The sequence below is a fragment of the Fukomys damarensis genome, unplaced genomic scaffold, assembly GCF_012274545.1.
Source record: "Fukomys damarensis isolate Sample0158 unplaced genomic scaffold, DMR_v1.0_HiC HiC_scaffold_7, whole genome shotgun sequence".
Lineage (NCBI taxonomy): Eukaryota > Metazoa > Chordata > Mammalia > Rodentia > Bathyergidae > Fukomys > Fukomys damarensis.
Genome location: NW_022900919.1, coordinates 6,072,553 through 6,091,593, shown reverse-complemented (window position 1 = coordinate 6,091,593; position 19,041 = coordinate 6,072,553). Strand labels below are relative to the sequence as shown.

The following is a 19,041-nucleotide window of genomic DNA, read 5'->3' as shown; positions in this document are numbered from 1 at the left end:
TGGTTTCCATTCCTTTATAGAAGAGTGAACCATGGGAAGCAACTGAGCGTAAAGTACTCTAGACTTTTATGATTCTCAGTGTCTTAGAACCACTTTGGCTGGACCTATTTTTCAGCAGTTTGTGCCTAGCTACTCTTCTTTATTGAGCATTCAAGTTGGTTTTCATAGAACAAGCAGCTCTTCATGCCTACAGCCCCATGTCTCTCTGTAATTAATTACCATAGTGGCTAAGCTGTTGCTTAGCCTGCTGGTGTGCAGCTCCCCTGGGGGATGTGGTAGTCGGTGGCAGGCCCAGAAAGCCACAGGATGGTCTATATCACCCCAGATATAAACCTGAGTACAGAGGAAGAGTGACAACTCTTCTGGTGGGCTAGAGACGAGAGGGCCAGTTAAGAAATGGAAGGGACGAGCAGGAGGGGGAGGAAAGGGAAAGGGAGAAGGGGCTGAAATTGATTAAGGTGCGCTAGATGCATGTACCACTTCTAAACATAAGCCCAACATCATGTAATATTAACACGCACTAATAAAATCTTTATTTATGATAAGAGAACTTCTGCTATAGCAGCTTTCTACCAGGTCCATGGAAGGCTAGAGGAAGAGGGCTTTGACCCTGTATTTCTTCATCTTTCTGAAAAATCACCAAGGAGCCACAGTGTGGCAGGAAAGCTGGTAGAGGGGCTGTATCCCTGGTGAAGCAGAGTAGGAGTAAAGAGAAGGGAGTGGCAACCTGGCCTGGGGGCCTGGAGGACAACAGAAGGCTCAGGACTCCTGTGGAGTTCCTGAAATCTCCCTGGGCCTGTCTGCAGGTCCCTGCTGACCTACGCTGCCTCAGCCTCACCCCCAGGCAGAGATGGAGGCAGGGAGCAGAAGAGCTAGGAGTGAACTTTGCAGGCCCCAGGTGGCAGTGGGGAGCCTGAGACTCACAGGGTCAGTAGTGTGCTCACTGCCATGTGGGACCTCGGGATGAGGCAGGGAGTGGAGAAGAGGCCGCCTCTGCCTTCCCCCTGCAGGCCCTTGAACTCTGCACCCTCTCTCTCAGACCCCAGCATCTGGGCTGTGTGGACGGAACCAAATCTTAGGGGCTCTGTGTTTAGGGAGCCCCACTTCGGGTGCACTTTGAAGGCAGCACATCCATGTGAATGCTGGAGTCACCACTCCGCAGAGCTGCCAGGAGGCAGGGTCTCCACGGCACACTCCTGCATGTGAGTACATCCTAGGTTAATGCACAGGCACCACACAGGTAGGACAGGACAGCCCAGGCCAGGCCGAACCGCCTGGAGCGGAGGAGATGATGCAGAGCCCATTTTCTGGCCTCCTCATCCACAGGAAGAATGGTGCCTTACACCTGGCAATGACCCTGGGAGGCCGCAGCCTGGGCGGCGTGGGGATGAGGAGGGCTGGCCAGCGGCTCTTGGGCTCTCAGACATTTCTGCTTGGTCCTGAAGGGTGACACACAGGGCACCAGGTGGACAGGAGCTGGGGAGTCCAGAGGAGGAACAAATCATGTTTGCTGCTCAGGGCAGTGACGGGGTGAGTTTGTTCAGAGGATGGGGCTTTTTGACACTGGTTGGTTAGGAAACTGGAAGCTGTGGGATTCAGTGGGCAGTGATCTCTCTTGTAGGTTTTTAATGGCAGTGACCTCATTGGATTGGGTTAAAAATGGCTCTGCTTAAAGAAGGGAACTGGGTTCCAGAGGCATCAAGTGAAGGCTGAGAGACACTTGGGCTGTTCCTGTGGGGAATGGACCTAGCTAAGCAGAAGAACTGCGTGGGAAGCTGTGTGCCCATCCCCTGGAAGGTCCCAGCACCTGCAGGGCACCCAGTGAGAATGTACAGGTGTGAAACTCATGAGGCCCAGACAAGAAGGCAGGAAACTGCCCTTGGCGTTTCCACAGTTAATACAGGGAGATGGTGACCCAGGCATGGAGGGCTGAAGGAAAAAAGGATTCTGAGGTTGCACAGGACAACAACCGTAGGAAGCTGCAGCCAGCTCTTGGAGCTGGAGGAAGAGAAGGGAAGGAGGGATGGAAAGGATCTCAGCAACTCCTTTATCACGCTTCCTCCAGCGCCCCCTACTGGCAGAGCCTCGAAGGCCGTGGGGACCTTGCGTGTGTGCCAGCCCTGCATCTCAGAGCAGAGGTCACACCCTGCCCTCATTAAACAGACCCTGGTGGCGGGGAAGAGAGGGAAGGTCAAGTGTAACTTGCAGGGCAATTTGCTGGGGAGGTTGCAGAGCTAAGGGAAAGGGCTCCGTTTGAAAGGAGCTGAGTCTGGAAGGCTCGGCGGAGATGGGGAGGGAGATAGCCTGGAGTCTGCGCAGCACGTCCTTTAACCTTCATCCTGGCGGCATCTGCTCATTTAATCCCGCTAATGGGATCTGCCGGGGCACCCTGCCTCTCCTTTTCGAACAGGCTTCTGTTCCCATGCCTGGTAGAATTGCACCTTTAATAGGAAAGTGTTTTGGCTCTTGCATTTCATTAGTTGTGCTTGAGTATGTTATTGACTTTTCTAATTTCTGATAGAGACTAATTCGGGAGATTTCTTTATTAGAACTAAAGACATTTTCCCTCCCCTCAGGCGCTCTGTCTCGTGCTGTAGCAGACGGATCCACAGCTCTCCGGGGCAGAGGACAAATGGAGCACATTTAGCCTGCACAAGACCACCGATTCGCCTCTATCTCTGGACACACATAGCTGTGCAGTGGGCCAAGCTGGCAAGGCAGGGAACGTGCTCTGTGTATTAGGAAGACCTAAGCAGGCTATGTGAGAATCAGACTGAAAAGGCTGCATGTCCACATACGGCCACTGTTCTTTTTCCTTCGGCTTGGAGCACATTAATTTCACAGCATTTGGCACACATTAGGGCAGGAAATTCTAACATCCTGGCTTCTACTTCTGCAGCCAGAAGGCTCTTCTTGCCGTAGCTCCCATCATGCTGCTTCTCAGCTTCAGCACCCTCACTGGCTCCCTAGGGTCTCCACAATTAAGAGTTGACTTCTAGACTAGAGCCTTATCTGTTTGCTTTCCTGAAACACGTTGTCCACAGACTCACCTGTTCTTGAACCTGCGTGCTGACCTGCAATCCCAAACCCTTGAAAGTTACCAGTCTCTCAAGACCCATTCAGGTGTCATCTTCTTCATGATGCTTTGTGGGGCCAGGGATTTAGCTCAGTGGTTCCACCACTGGCCTCGAAAGTACAAGGTCCCAAGTTCTATCCCTGGTACAAAAAAAAAAAAAGAAGTAGTAAAAGAAAGAGTTCGTGATGCTTTGTAACTCTGGGTTCCCACACTGCTTGGAGTCTAATGGAGTATCATGCTGGACTGAGTACAGGTGACCAGGCAGAACACCTGTCCTCCCCCACGCTGACCCCTCTCCCTGCTTCACCTGCCTGCAGTAGGAGGTCCCAGAGCCTGGAGCCTGCACACTGGGCCTTACAGCAGTGGCGCGATGGCCCTGGTGTCTCCATATGTCAGGTGGCCTCTGGCGGAAGAGAGTCGTGGGTGCAGAGAGAAGTTACTGGCAGTGAGCCAGGGGATGCCTGTTCTGTTAAAATGGGCTTCCCTCGACTTGTTTAAGCAGCATCTCAGTGTCAAGGTTGCCCCATTGCATTTTCAGAAGCTTTTGCAAAGTGCGTGGATTGCCTAGAACTGTATAATATGGTAACTGTCTGTGTCCATTGGCACCCCGGATGAAATATTGAAAAAGGCTGGGTCAAAGAGGTGAATGAATCTTTCAGTGCAGGCCTTCGCAGGACCTGTGACACATTCGTGCTTGTTACAGAGGACCAAGAAGGGAGCGCACATGGGTGTTTCCCAAGTTTATTTTCAGGATTGCAGCTTGGGGTCACCTGTTTTCTCACGAGCATACTTGGGGAAGCACAGTCGTGGACGTGGACGGCAGGCATCCGCTTGCCGGCAGTCTTAGATATCTGACTATAATTGCAGGAGCCAGGTTCAGCAGCAGGGGCAGTGTTAAAGACTTCCCAGATGCTATTTTTTTTCCTCAAAGTGAAATTAAGACTAAATAAAAATAAAAGCCCCGTGCAGAATAGCATGGGAAACGAAGCGTGATGAGGCTTCTGAGGCAAGGCGCTGCTCGCGGAGCCACCCTTTCCGAATGTGTTTAGCAGCCATGGCTTGGCAGATTAAATTACAGACGTTCCACGCTGATCATTAAAGCTTGTGTGTGATTAGCTTAATTAGACATGAGCCACACGAGACGTCCCTAACCACTCCAGTTCTGTGTGTTTTCCAGTTCTTCCCGCAAAGGTCGCATTCCGCCCACCCCGCCTGTGTGACTCCCCATGGCCCCGTTCTCCACCAGACCCTGGATTTCGACGAGTTCATCCCTCCACTTCCGCCGCCACCCTATTACCCTCCGGAGTACACCTGCACACCCTCCGCCGAGGCCCCCAGGTCGGTCTGTCCGCGATGCCCCACGAGAGTGCTGTGTCCCGGCAGCGTCCTAGGGGAGGGAGCGGAGACGGCCCTCTCGCTCCCAGTAGTGGGTTAGGCAGAACCACCAGCAATCGAGGGAGAGCAGCCTTGACAGGAGAGTGAGCGGTGAGGGAGGAAGGACAGGTGGCTTCTTTCAGTACCACTGCAGCGTCACCGGAAGGGGAGCTCAGGCAGACGAGCGGCTGGATCATGTTCCCACAAGGCGCAGAACGGCTACTGAATGACAGTCATTTGTACAACAGGTCAAATTTAATTTAGGATCTCGTCAGCTGTATGATTACTTTAATTATAATGGACAGGGCCATGGGTTGTGTTTAAAATGCGGACATCTTTCCAGGAGAAAAACAAAAGCTAAAATCACCCAGCAAGTCAGGCTTTTATTTCTCAAATGTGATAGGCTTTGGATGTGGGAAACCCTGACAGTTGATGTTCTGATGGCTCTGAGAGACATGTCAGTAGTCAGGCTCCTTCTTCAGGCAATGACAGTGACAGACGGTTCTGCTTTTGCAGGGGCCTCCACCTGGACTTTGCTTCCTCTCCGTTCGGCACTTTGTATGACGTTGCCATCAACAGCCCCAGCACGCTGTACCCCGCTGAGCTCCCTCCTCCATACGAGGCCGTGGTGGGCCAGACCCCTACCAGCCAGGTGAGCTCGGGACCCCAACAGGCCAGCGCCTGTGTGTGCACCTGTGTCGGAGTTAGCCTTGCCACAGACCCATGCGGTCTTGGTTGTCTCGGTCCCTCTTCATCACCGGGACACAACAGCAGACACCTGTGATTTAGAGGGGCAGAGGTTTAGTTTTGCCTCACACTCAGCTGGCTCCAAGGGAGAAGCAGTAGGAGGCAGAGGGACGCAGCAAGGGGAGAGCTGCTCAGGTCGTGGTGTGCGGGAAGCAGAGACAGGAGGGAGACACAGCCTTCCGGGTCAGGCTCCCAGTGACCCGCCTGTCCAGGCCAGACCCACCTCCACCTCCCAACATCAGGTCAGCTGTGGCAGCCCGAGACCCATCACCTCCCACAAGCTCCGCCTCTGCCTGCATGCGAGTTTGGGGGTGCTGTTGATTGATCTTTTAGCTGAGCCGTAGAAGAAGCAACGGTCTCAGAGAGCAGGACCTGTGGATTCCGACCCAGGGTCTCCACTGGAGCTTTCTCTTAGCTACCCAGCTCCGTTACCATCACCACCCATCTCAACTAAGATGCATCTGAGCTCGGTGTGGGCTGCTGTGTCTGGGGACTGGGACAATGTCTCACCACTGGGCAGCATCCTCACCCCTGTGGGCCCAGCATTCAGGCCACCTGCCACTGTCTGTCATGATCCACTACCGCAGAACCCAAGCAGCTCCAGACCTCTGGTCCAAGGCCAGGAGGCCACAGGCTGGGGAAGTACCGCCACCACCAGGTACTCGGGACCTCCTCTGAGGTGGGTATGCCAGGAGATCCCACTGCCTCACAGTGCCTGGCGAGTACCAAGCACTCAGAGTGTGTTCGAGAAACCTCAGTTTCTCCATCTGAAAATGGGGATCATAACAGAGCCAGAGCCATAGGATGCAATGAGATGTTCTCTGTAATGGACTCCACCTGGGACTGGGAACACAGTAAGTACTGAATCCAAAGCAGCACTGACCCTTCTGGAGGGCAGTGTTTCCATCTTTGTTATCATCCCGTACTGAGTTGGACCACCCCTGCCAGGACAGAGAGCTGAGGACACCTGCAGAGGTCCCATGGCACCTGAACACAGGTCAGGGGCCTGCAAGAGACTGCAGGGAGCGAGATGAGGGTGGGGGCAGCGGGGGTGGGTACTGAAAGCTGCCTCTGAGCACAAGCACAGCAGGTGGAAAGAGAGGAGACCAGGAATACCCAAAGGCAGTGTCCAGCACATTTGGACTGTGCAACACCGGGCTTCTCCACAGCCACGGAGCTCCAGACAGGGGGACAGGCGCTCCTCTTCTCCTTGCTGGTGGTCATATCAGGCCACCCACCCACCATCTCTGCCCTGGGACATCCTGAGGGCCCATGTGCCCATAGGACGTGCCGGGAGGTGCCACCGTATCCTAGCCCCTGAGTAGGGCTCCAGCCCGGAGGAACTGCTGTGGCTTCCTGTCAGCTGGGCCATCTCAGCCTCACACGCTGAGGCACATCTGGGAGAACAGATCCCACCTGTAGGCTGGGTGTGGGCGGGCAGCAGGAGAAAGCAAGCTCTGCCTTCTCTGTGCCCAGAAGTGTGGGCCATGCCCTGGACCCCCGTCAGACTCAGTGTGTCCCCAGAGGAAATGCTCATTACAGGGGGTGTCCTGAAGGGCGAATTGTGCAGGCCAGCCTGGCACCAGGCCTGCCTCCGGAGCAGGAGCCCACCCTGGTCCATGCTGAGGGTGCCCAAGCAGGCCTGGCACTGAAATGCCCGGAGTAGCTTGGCAGGCTGCGTGTTCAGCCCCTGACCGGATAAAGACTCTGACCTTCGCTGTGTGCATGGTAGAATCGGCTGTCTGGGAGATCCTTTATCCAGGAGGTGAAGTGTGACCCTGTGATCTGCTTCCTAAATTTCAGTCAGACAGATTCTCTTGGATGTTTTAAAAAAGCTGAACTGACCTCTGCTTTCCAACTGTGGCTTATCTTTCTTTCATAATGAAAAACAATTCAAATCAGTATTTGGCAGTGACTCGCCTTCAGTGCCCACAGCGCACTTGTTTGGGGCACCCCGCCTGTATTTGTAGAGGAGCATGTGGGCGTAGCCCTTGGGGACATGGGAGGACCCAGAGGACCGGGTGACAGAGCCAGGACAGGTGGACCTGGGGACCCAGGAAAGCCACAGGGTGTGTGATTCTCTCCTTGCCTGCCTCGGAGAGAGGATGGTGTCACCTCGAGGCCCCCTCTGCTTCTGCCGCCTCAGAATTCCAGCCCCATGCTGGAGACTGACTTCCTCACACTTCCCTGTCCTGCCTTTGGGGAGCTGCCACTTCCATTTCTGGAAGAGAAGACACCGTGGAAAGACCCTGGACTCAGTGTGCTCCTCTGTGGAGAGAGGATTGGGACGCTGCTGCTATGACCCCTCTGTCCAGGCCCCACTTCTGGCTCTTCAAGGCCCTGGAATGCTGGAAACAGCTTCTGGATCTGAGGGTGACATTCAGTGCACCCCCAGACTGCGTGGGGAGGACACCCATTCATTCCTGTTGTATCATCATTTTATTCTTCCTCTGAAGAAGAGAATTTACTGGAGGTCAAAAATACTTCTTTTAAGACCAACAGGACACCATTCTCTAACACTGAGGGAATGCAGTGCACTATGCTGCAATTTCTTTCATGGGCCTTTGGTGTGAAGAGCTTTACAGTCTAAGCCTTGTCTCTCAGTCTAAGCTTGTGTCAGCTCCACGCACCCCAGCTCAGGAGTGTGCGCCCAAACATTATCCACTCAGGAGCAGCCTGGGCCAGTGTGTGTCTGAGTGGCCGCTACCCCGGGGAGCAGGATAGCATCTGGTGATTAAGGGGCTGCTGTAGCTGCAGGCCAATTCTCTCTGACCCAGGGTTAGGAGCACTTTTTAATTCCACAAACATCTCCGGGAGTCTGGACGTCAATGAAACCTATTACATCCACAGAGGGATGCCAGCTGCCCTCCTCCGAGGTGGCTGGTCCCCTCTGACTAGACAGCGGAGCTGGCCCCCTTCCCAGCAGGAGCTGTCTCCCTGAGCTAGGCGGAGGTTAATTGCCTCCCCTTGTTAGGACAAATGCCACATAAATTACCTCTCACCACTCATCTGGATAAAGAGAGGAAGGCAGAGTGACGGAGAAAAGCAGCTCTGCTGGCTCTGTATAGGGGCAGATGGGCATTCACTGGGAAAATTTTTATTTTTGAGATAGGGTCTCTCTACATTGATCAGGCTGGCCCTAAATTCCCCTGGGCTCAGGCAATCTTATCTCAGCCTCCCAAGTGGCTGGGTCTACAGACACACCACTAACTCCCAGCTGGGGAGGTCATTTTCATCTGGGAAGGAGAGCCAATGCCCGTGATTAAAGCATTCCGCGTGGAGCTCTTTCCCTCTGGGTGGGTCACACATATTCCCTTCTGGCTTGGGTGGCAATGTCATTCTCCTTCCCATGGTTCTAGGCTGTACTCTTCAGCCAGATCATAAGCAGTGGATTCCTTTCTGTGGGAGGGAAGTTACTGAGAATTCACCAAGTTGATAATTCCTACTGAGAGACAGGGACAGCTTCTGACGGCAATGCTCCAGGGGCTATAGTACCGTGAATTGGGCAGAACACGCTCTGTCAAGGAATCAGCCGTCTGATGTGGTGACAGGACAGGGACCAATACATTTCTCTGGGGCTTCAGGGGAAGAACTGAGCCCGGCAGTGTGGGTAGAGCTGGGGCGCTTGTGAACAAGGGGGTCACCGAGGTACCAGGGTACAGCATGTTCACCGGCACAGAGGGGAGCATCAGAGCCTGGCAGGGGAGCTGCAGGTACATGAAGGGAGTCACCAAAGTCATCTGAGTGCAGATTTTATGACTTTGGCTGCCAGATCTCTGAGGAGTTTGACATCCGGATCGAATGACCCGGTGGTGCTTTGGTGGCAGTAGGGTAAGCAGAGGGAGATCAGAACACAACACTGGAAGCTGTGAAAAGGAATGGACGCAGCACAGCGCCACGCGCTAGGCCCTAAAAGTTATCATTCACACATTCAAAGGAAATGACCTTACGTTTAAAGTAAGTAACAGAAGTGTCTTGGAAGATGGCCTTGAGTGTGTAGCCCGCCTTTTCTGAGATGGCTGATAACTGCCCCTAACTGACAGCTCTTCCTCATTCTGGAGAGTTAACCTCACCAGGAGTGAGAAACGTATTACAGAAACAGGGCAGAGTTTCCATGCAGGGTTGGCCGGGAAGCTTTCTAATAGAACACAAGGAGAGGTCGGGCCGATTGGCCTAATTGCAGATTGATCTTTAATTACAGTGAGTGGTCAAACGGCATCTCGGAGACTCGGAAGTTCCAGGTTAAGTTGCTTGTGCAGCCTCTCTTTTGAGAACCCCCGAGCTCCCCACTCTGCAGGGTGCTGTGTTTCCGAGCCTTCTCCGCTGAACTCGAATTCTACCTCACATTCTGTGCTACATACGTCTTTCCTCTGCTGCCTTTGTGGCTCTCGACAATGCTGCGTGAACAGAGCAGCTCTCTGCCCGGCCACTTTTCCGTGGCAAGGTGGCTTCTGACATCGGGGGAGGCCACATTTGAATTAAAGCCTTGGCACTCTGCTTGTGAGATGTGACAGATGTACCCCCGGGAGCTGTCTCCTCTCAAAACCAAACGTCTGGCTCTGGAATCCAGGGAGCCAGAGAGGAGTGAGTGATGCTTCCGCAAAACACAAAATGAATCCAATTTCCTCCTGACCTTGTCCTACTGTGTATTTTATTTCTCCCGTTTTATTTCTATTTCTTTATTACCAGAAGCTTTTCCCCTCAAGCAGCAGGTTTCTAAGTTACTACTCATCTCCATCCCCCCTAAAAAAACACCCAGTAGAAGATTAGATATGGGGAGAGAGCTATGAAACGAGACAGACCTTCAGGGCGTTGTGATTCAGTGGAAGATTCTCGGCGGGGCTTTCCAAAATTGGTTATTGGCACATAGTGATTACAGCAAAATAAGCGGGGGAGAAAGGTGAATGCCGATGGTGGTGTGAATTCTTCCCCTCCCTGCTGCAGCCCCGGCGGGATGAGAGTGCTAGGGAAGACGAGCAGCAAGCACTGTGTTTTTCTGAAGCACTGTGTTTTTCTGAAGCGTGTGAGTGGGAGCCGCCGCCCCGGGGGCCGGGAGCAGCTCACACCCTCCGTGTGGGTTCAATGGCTGCAGCTGGAGCCGCTGCCTTAGCGCCAGCCTGGTCGACAGAGGCGAGATGAAGAACATCAGCTATCTGATTGAAGTGGCGGGAACCCAGGGAGGCAGAAATGTAATTACCTGAGCTGGAATCGGACCAAGCCGCAGGGCTCACCTTCCCCAGCCTCCTCCGGAACTCATTCGCAAGCGTGTCCCCAAAGCAATTCTGAAATAACACAAGGAATCAGGAATTGTTTCCTGAGCTCGCACAGGGCTGCGGGCCGTGCTCATGTGATGTGTGAACGGTACATTCAAGCGCAGGCCTGGGCTGCCCTGACACGGGGACGAAACAGGTGGGAGCCGCGAGCGCAGGGCAGGAGCCGGGCCCAGCCTTTGCCCCTCGAGTTCCTGGGGCCTCCGCAGGCAGCACAGGAATCGCTCCAAGAGGAAAGCTGCAGGCGCTGGACGACGATCGAACTGGAAGTGGGCGCAGAGCGTCTCCCCCGCAAGACAAGACGGCTCCACGCGTCGCCGTGGTGCTGTGCTTCGGGCCTGCTCTCAGACCAACACGCCGTGCTGCATGGACCTGGGCCCTGACTCCAAGCCCAGCAAGCACTCCTCCTTCCCCACGAAAGAGACCGGGGTGGGGAAGGGGCGCGAGTCCTCCCGGGAGGGTCTGAGAGCTCCCTCGGGCTGGGACTGTTTATCAGTGTCCCGAACATGCGTGAAGCTCGCGGTCTCGTGACCGTTTGTCCCACGTCCTGACTCTTTCAGGAGCGGAAACCAGGCTGAAAGAGTGGATGGGAGAAGCGGCCGGAAGTGAAGACAGGGGCGTGCCATGTTCCACAGCACCTTCCGCATGTCCTTCCTTGGTGCCAGATAATGCTAAGAGCACAGGCTCAGTGTGTGCCAGAGCCCGGGAGGGGCTTCGATTGCAAAAGGCCAGAGAAATGGCTTTGTCCTTGGCAAGGGTGATTTCAACTCTTACTCCCCAACTCGAATTTCATGGAGAATAATGTGGAAATGTCTGTATGTGTCTCTTAAAACTTCTTTGTCAAAGATGAGCTTTAAAACCGGCCTGTAGGTTCATCTCTTATCCACACGAGACTCCCTCAGATACCCAAATCCACAGAAGCCTAGGTTCCTTCTGTAACACTGTGTGGGGGTTTTATGTAGCCTGTACCCATCCTGCCCTGTACTTTTGGTCACCTCTAGATTACCTACAGCACCCTTCATTTGCATGGATTCAGCACAGTGCTTGGTTCATGGAAATTTAAGTTATGGTTTTTGGAACTTCCTGGAATTTTTTCCCCAAACATTTTCTATCTACAGTTGGCTGACTTCATGGAATGTGAGAAATCTACCTTCCCGAAGCTGCTGTGCTGTTCCCAGGCCTCCCTGGTGATCACCTTGTTGCTTTCTGTTGCTTCTGCAGGTTACAAGTAGGGACCGCCAGGTGGCCGAGCCCAGCTCCGGGGACCCGAACACCACCGCCAGCTTTAGCACACCAGGTAACGGCGCCTCCCTAGGACTTGAAGCACCAAGCTTGTGTTTTTAAGGATGTCTCTTTTCTCCGTTTTCTGCTCTTCACTGTTTCCCCTCTGCATGTCTTACTTTTTTTTTTTTTTTTTTTTTGGCTTTTTTCAGACAGGGTCTCACTACATAGTTGAGACTGACCTGGAGCTCACTATGTAGCCCAGGCTGGTCTTGAACTCACAGCGATCCTCCTGCCTCAGCCTCCCGAGTGCTGGGATTACGGGCGTGCGCCACCACGCCTGGCCTGCATGTCTTAGTCTTAATGAGGGTGGAGTTTTACATCCTTCTCCATCCTCCATGCTTCTCTGACCTGCTCCCCCCCGTAGCCATGCTGAGACCTCGCCTTGCTCTGGGGAGGGGGCTTTCCCCACCCCCTCAGTGCCTTTCTCTCTCACTTGAGGGATATGGATTTGAATAAAAACCACCACTCAACTTGTAGCCCACCCTTTTGGGAGCAGTCACTGCATATACACATGGTCCCTAACATAAAATGGCTCGACTTGTGCTTTTGCAACGTTTCAATGACACAAGATCAATCCCAAGTGCACATTCAGTGCAGACTGTGCATCCAATTTTCAGTTTTGATCTTTTCAGTAAATTACGTGAGATGTTCCATACATGAGATGGGTTGAACCGGTGGCTAACAGATAGGTGTTCTGAGCACACCTGTGGAAGGCTAGCCTAAGTGCTTGCATTCAGCAGGTCAGGCGTAGCAGATGTGTTCGTGACTTAACCTTATGTAAGCTTGCGATGTTTACCCAATAAGTTGAGCAGGGCAGCACAGGCTAATGTCTGCTAGCTCCTCCCTCCGAAGGACGTGGCAGGGTTGGGGCTGCTGAGGGAGAAGCTGGGTAGACGGCAAGGCTGGAAGTAGCGAAGGACAAACATGCCTTGGCAAAGTCCTACAATGGGAGCCACAGGAGATTGGGGAGCAGGGAGATGGCCTGAGGCCCTCAGTAGCACAGGGAGCAAACGGGCAGGGGCAGGGCATTTCCAGAGAGCTGTATTCTTGGGGACCCCAGATGGGATCATGGGACAGGTCTTTTGGACTGAGGTCAGATGACTTAGGACATTCCACAAAGGACCATGAGTTCAGGGCCAGGCTCTCTACACCTCCCCTCAACTGGGGAGCACTGGTCCCTGCAGCTGTGGGATTCACAAGTGACCTTGTCCTTCCCATGGACTCTAAGAAGCCTTCATAAGCTGCCCAAGAGGGGGTTCCATGCCTTTCCGGGGGGGTTTCGTGGGGTACGGTGTATCCCCGCCCCCTGCCACAGGTGACCACACCATCCCGCTGCATGTTAGGTTTTGCACCCCCTCTTCTGGCCATGTGACACCGGATAATTGTACATTCTTAGGGTAAACATGGTTGAAAAGGGAGCTGGGGGCTACTGGAGGCCCATTCTGTCCACTGCCTCAGGACAGGTAGAGATGGGCCTAGGAACCTGGCATGCTTCTCCTCAGCCAGGCCGGACCCTCCTTACTGCCTAGGATCCAGGCAATAAACTCTGGAGCTTGATCCAGAGACCAGGAGCACCCCCAGCCCCCAGACTCCTGGGGGAGGCGCCCAACTCCTAGGGGTCAAGGATCTATGGGGGACTGCTCACAGGGCTCACAGAAGAGCAAGCCCAGCAGAAAAGGTACTTCCCAGCCAGGTGATTACTGCATCCCAGGGCAGGTGGATGAGAGTTCTGGTGTTTCTTGCTTTGTGGGGTGCTGTGAATATCCCGTTGTTCCAGGCCATTTCTTACTTTTGTCCCTTAGTCAAAAACCAGTAGTTCTAATTGTATGTGTTTATCTCTGGGTTCTCTGACCCACTCTCTGGATCTGTCTGTGTGTCTGTCCCTCTGCCAGCTGCACACTGTCTTTGTAACCACAGCTCCACATTTAGCCATAGCATCTGGAAGCGTAATGTCCCCCAGTTTATTCTTCAAGATAGTTCTGGCTATTCCAGGGTCTGTCCTTGTGCATATACATTTTTTAATCAGATCAGCTGTGTCTTCAAATGTCCTTGCAGGGATTTCTGCAAGAAGTGCACAACTGCATTAAGAGCTGCGTTAAAGCTATATATAGAGCAATTCCGACAGAATTGATGTGTTTCCTATGCAGACCTTTCGAGTGCATGAGCAAGTATTTCTCTGCATTCACTGGTGTCTGTTCGTCCTCACTGTAATTTACAGCATACACATCCTGTCCATGTTTCATTAAATATCTGATCATCCCTCAGAATCTGTGGGGATTAGCTTCAGGGCCTTCTTAGATGCCAAACTCTGAGGACAGATGAGTACCTTCAGTGAAACGGCCCCGTGTTTACATATAACCCAAGTGCATCCTCTCATGTACTTTACATCATCTGTAGTCAGCCATCAAATGTAAGTAAATGTGAATGTTGTACTGCGTTGTTCAGGAACAAGAGAAAGGGGTCCGAATATGTTCTGTGCAGCTATAACTTTTTTTTGTTATTTTCAGTCTGTAGTCTGTTGAGTCCACATTACGTGGAACCTGTGGATACAGAGGGCTGAGCACGATGTCAAGTATGTCATTTCCTTCAAAGCAGTTGTCAATAGTATTCCCTGACATTTCTCTTTCTGAATATTCATTGTTAGTCTGAGACTTGACTATGAAAAAGAAGAGCCTTTTGTGTGTTGCTCATATGTCCTGCCACCTTGCTGAACTGAATTTTAGTCCCATGCATTTTTTTTTTTTTTTTGGTAGATTCTAGTTCTTCATCTATGAAAGTAACAAAGGAGAGATAAGGATCCGGTGCTGACAAAGCCACAGGGAAGCTCTGCCTGGGGTCCCAACTAGCATCTTTTAAACAGCCTACCATTTCAGTGCTCTTTATCCAAAATACTTTGCCAAGCGGGTCTGCCCAGGGGCGGCAAACATATGGCACCCAAGGCGCAGCAGCTGTTTGCCTCTAAAAGGTTCGCCATCACTGGGCTGTGGTGGTCTCACCCCTGGAGCCTCCCTAGGGGAGCACTGAGAACAGAGCTCTACAAATGAAGATGGTTCTTTGCATTTTCATGCAGTGAGACTTTGAGGAGCAATGAAGTCTACTAATAAGAGTTTAAGAAACGTGTATATGCTAAATACATTATTATACACTCATTTTTTTAAATGCTTGTGAAAAATTGGAAGCCCATTAGGGTTATGACTGTCATAAAAACAAGCACACAACACAACATCAAAGAGAGCAGGCAAAAATCAGTCCCTAGTTTTCAGCTGGGAGCTGTTCCTGTATCATTCTGATAATTTGATAGCTTTCTGATAATTTTTGTATCTATATTCAGCACAAAGCCACCTTTGTCTCTCTGTGATTCTATTTTCCTGGGGAACTCGGTCACTGGATAATCACTGATGTTAAGAGGACTGGGACCAAGAGGAATTATCAGGCATGAAAATCATTCAAATTTTGATATACTATGTGTGATATGCTAGGGAGTAACTGATAGAATTTGGGTAGGGTTCATAAATACAATTCTGAGTTTGATTTCTTCTTTCAGTACTGGAGATTGAACTTGGGCCCTTTATACTGAGTTACATCTCCAGCCTTTAAATTTTTTTTTTTTTAATTTTGAGATGGGGTCTCACTAAGTCATTAAGGTGGCATTTTCAGTCCTCCTGCCTCAGCCTCCCGGAGCGCTAGGATCACAGGTGTGTGTCACCATGCCCAGCTGAAATTTTCTGGTGATCTGATAAAGGTTGCTTCTTTGCTATATGATCCGTTCATCTTTGAGCACTTGCCCCATTATGCCCTGGAATAAATTCCTGGAGGTGAAATTTCTGAGACCAAAGGAATATGTTGGTTTTAACACACTGCCAACACTGCATTCTGGGAAGGTTGTATTACAGCACACGAGGCCCTGGGACGCTGACCTTCCTGATGAACTTCACTGCTCTTCAGGATGCACAACTGACATGCGGTACTGGGTTAGAGCAATGTTTTCCATGTTTCTTGCCTATGCCAGTCTGGTTTTGATTCTTTTTTTTTTTTTTAATCTTACATTGTTTGGAGGATTTGGTGTTTTTCAGAGATGTAACAGAAAAACATTTGTTAAGAGACAGAAGAATACGTGTAAGGCTAACTCCTTCCCTATTTATGGCACCTATATGTTCTTAGTTTCTTCTGTACTTTCCCCCGTTAATGATGCTTTATTTCATACACAAGTTTACAGCTTTTTGCTGTCAACTTTTCAAAGTTTTCCTTTACAGTTTCTAGCATGTTTATAAAGTCTCTAATACTGTAGGTTTATTTTTATATATTTTCTTTGGCTATTTTTATAGTATCTTTAATAAGAAAAGGATTACTCTTCTTAAAATTGTTCTGTGGTCGTTTTGCTTTTGCTTTTTGCATACAATGTGTGAGGTGCTATTCATCCTTTTCTGTTTTTCCAAATGGATCACTAATTATCCCCCAGCTATTTATCAAGGAGGGCAGCAGTGGTTAAGCAAGAGTATTCTAGATTCTTCCAACCAGCTCCGTCTCTTGGTGGCTGTGTGAACCTCTTACCTTCTCGAAGCCCACGGACTTGGCTGTGGAAGGGGAGAAACTGGGGCTACCTTGGAGGTGGGCAGGGAGAATTAAGTGGGAGGTGGCCCAAAAACACCTGGTATGGAGCCCAGGGGTCACTTGGAGCTTGGGAAAATGAGGAGAAGCCTCCCCCAGGTTCCTGGTAGGACTCACAGAAACAGATACAAGGAACAGACTCCCAAATCCCACCCCTGGAGGAACTGAGGCTGCTGTGACTCTGACCAAGGGACCCCATGCAGGCGATGTGCCTTACAGTGTCTACCCCAGCCTGAGAGGGAGCCAAGACACAGGCTGGCATTCAAGAAGTGTAAGGAATAGCACTTCTCCTTGTAGCATATGCACGGGTCCCTGTGGATCCACTGCCTGTGGTGCCAGGCCTGGAGGGGCAAAAGGCAGGAGCCCTGACCCAACCAGCACATCAAGAGCACCAGGGCTCACAGCTCAGTGGGCATCTGAATCCCACGGAGGGGCCTGCTCCTGCCTGGATGGCCAGGCCCACCACGGGTCCTGATTCTGTGGGTCTGGAGTCTGGCTATTAGTTTCCTTCTCTCCCTCCCTTCACTGAGCTGCTAGGGATGTCACCCAGGGTCGCAGGCGTGCTAGGCAGTGCTATAACGCAGAGCTTATCCCCAGCCCTAGTTTGCATTTCTGACTTGTTGCCAGGTAAGGTTCATGTCGCTGGCCCTGGACTCACTTTGAGAACCAAGGCAGGCACCATGTAGGCTGGCCTAGGGGCTGTGCTCCATACCCTAGTCTGTACTGCCTGCCTGGACCTAAGTGGGACACCAGATGTTCCCCAGAGTCTCACCCCTCCCAGCACAATCCCTGCTCACTGGGCATCCAGTCTGTGATTCCCCTGGAGCAGGAAGTGATTCCATACTTCCTCCTGCTTCCTGGCATGACTCTTGAGAGATCATCCGGTGTCCCCAGTCTTTCAACACCATAGAGCCGCTTCTGTCCACCCGCTTCAGTGTTCCCGTGCTCCTGAGACTTCAGAGCTTCTTTGGGTTCGGGGTTTGCAGGGCGGGCGCTATCCCTGGGTCAGGCTGGCCCTTTGGGTCCACGCCCTAACACACAGCCCATTCTCTTGCAGCTCCAGCCAGTAGCCCGAGCCTTACATCAGAAGGCGCAACCTCACTGGGCCTGAGTCACTCGTCTCCTGCGGGCTCTGCGGTCACCCCACCGCCCCTGCCACCTGCCCCAAGCCCCCACCACATGTCCCCAGAAGCTACAGATATAAGCGTACGAGCATGGCCCAGTCCTGGGCGTGTGGCCCGCTCTGCCAGTGACCCCACCTCCTGTGCATCCAGCGAGGCAGGTATGGTTGGCCGGGCCCACCTGTGTCCCCAGGGTACCTGGCCTGCCCTGGACAGCGCAGGTCTCAATGACCTCTGAGAGCTGGTGCCCAGAGCTGGGAGCCTGGGAAATGGTGTCTGGGTGTCTGAGGCCTCTAAGGGGAGGTGGGAGGTGGGGGCTGGGGGCCCCTGCTGTGCCCCCACTGGGGTTCACCCTCTCAGAAGAATGTGAGAGCTTAGAGTGCCAAGTGCCCACAGGTGGCATCCAGCCCTGGGCACCAGCTGGGAGTGCTGCACACACTCTGCAGGGACCAGAAGGAGCCACATGTCAGGCCAGGGCAGGTGGCTGAGGGCGCTGTCCGAGTTGGTGGGACCAGTGGGGTGAACCAGTATGTTCGCAGCAGTGCTCAATCGCTGTGGACGTCCCCTTGTTCGGCCTGGAGTGTGTGGGGAACCTCCCTGTGACTGCGCCGGAGTCCCCCAGGCCAGCAGCCCCGGACTTTGCACTGCACACCAGTTTCCTCAGAAGTCTTTGGCACCCTGGGGTTGGACGTGCACACCCCATCCTTCTTACTACTGAGGGAGTGGCATAATTTCTGCCAGTAAAGACCGATGGGCCTGTCACTGCGGCCCCATTGCGGTAGGAACTTTTTCATAAAGTAGAGGGGAAAGAATCCTGCAGAAGGTCCAGAGGGTGCATGCATCGGTCATGCCTCAGTGGTCTTGTCCAGGTGAACCGAAACAGCCCAGAGTCCAGCCATGCCAGGGAAGAATGGAATTCCCAAGGAGAACCAGGATTCTACAACAGTAGAAGCCTGGAAGCACCCTCCTGGTTAAAGTACCAAGTTTTCCACCTGCAGACACTGGCTGGGCTCCCTTCCTCTCTGTTTATGCTCCCCACCCTGACTGCAGCTGTCAGCTGTGGGCCTGGGGTGGCCTTCTTTGGCTCATCCCCATTGTGAAACTTGGGCTCTGGGGCCCTAGGGGTGGAAATGAGGGATGGGATGTGGCCACCATTCCTTTTCTGCATCGTGAAACCAGCCTGTTGTTTCTGTGTCCTCTGGGCCAGACCAGGCTGTTATTATCCTGCACGGAAAGCCCTGCGCCATCTGGGTCCCCAGGAGTCCTTCTCTTAGGAGGACACTGTGATGCCAGCTCTTAGGCTTGTGTGAGGCACAGGCCTGCCATAGGCCCCTGGACGGGACCGGAACACTGCCTGAGCCACGGTGAGCCCGGCAAGCTGCAGCGCAGTTCCCTTCCATCTGCTGGCAGGATTGCCTCTGCTCGTCTGGCATCTGAAATGTGCATGCTAGCCACAGGCAGTGGGGATGGTTTTATCACTCATTCCTGTCTCTCTCTCGTGTGTTGACTGAATTCTCTTCTGGTTCAGGCGCTGCCTCCTCTCACCCCCCCCCCCCCCGCG

The 19,041-nt window shown here is 52.6% G+C and overlaps 1 protein-coding gene across 5 annotated transcripts in view; it reads right to left on the bottom strand.

The window, feature by feature from the left end:
- Positions 1-4,796: 4,796 nt before the first annotated feature.
- Apba2 (amyloid beta precursor protein binding family A member 2) overlaps positions 4,797-19,041 on the bottom strand; it is a 193,517-nt gene continuing 179,272 nt past the window's right edge. For 3 of the 5 annotated variants that reach the window (XM_033761056.1, XM_033761058.1, XM_033761057.1), the window contains one exon: positions 9,390-10,479. In XM_033761056.1, coding sequence (XP_033616947.1) covers positions 10,258-10,479 — 222 coding nt within the window. In that variant the 3' untranslated portion in view covers positions 9,390-10,257. Of the gene's footprint in view, positions 5,229-9,389; positions 10,480-19,041 lie in introns of those variants that run through there. The other 2 variants (XM_033761060.1, XM_033761061.1) reach the window with 2 other exon arrangements.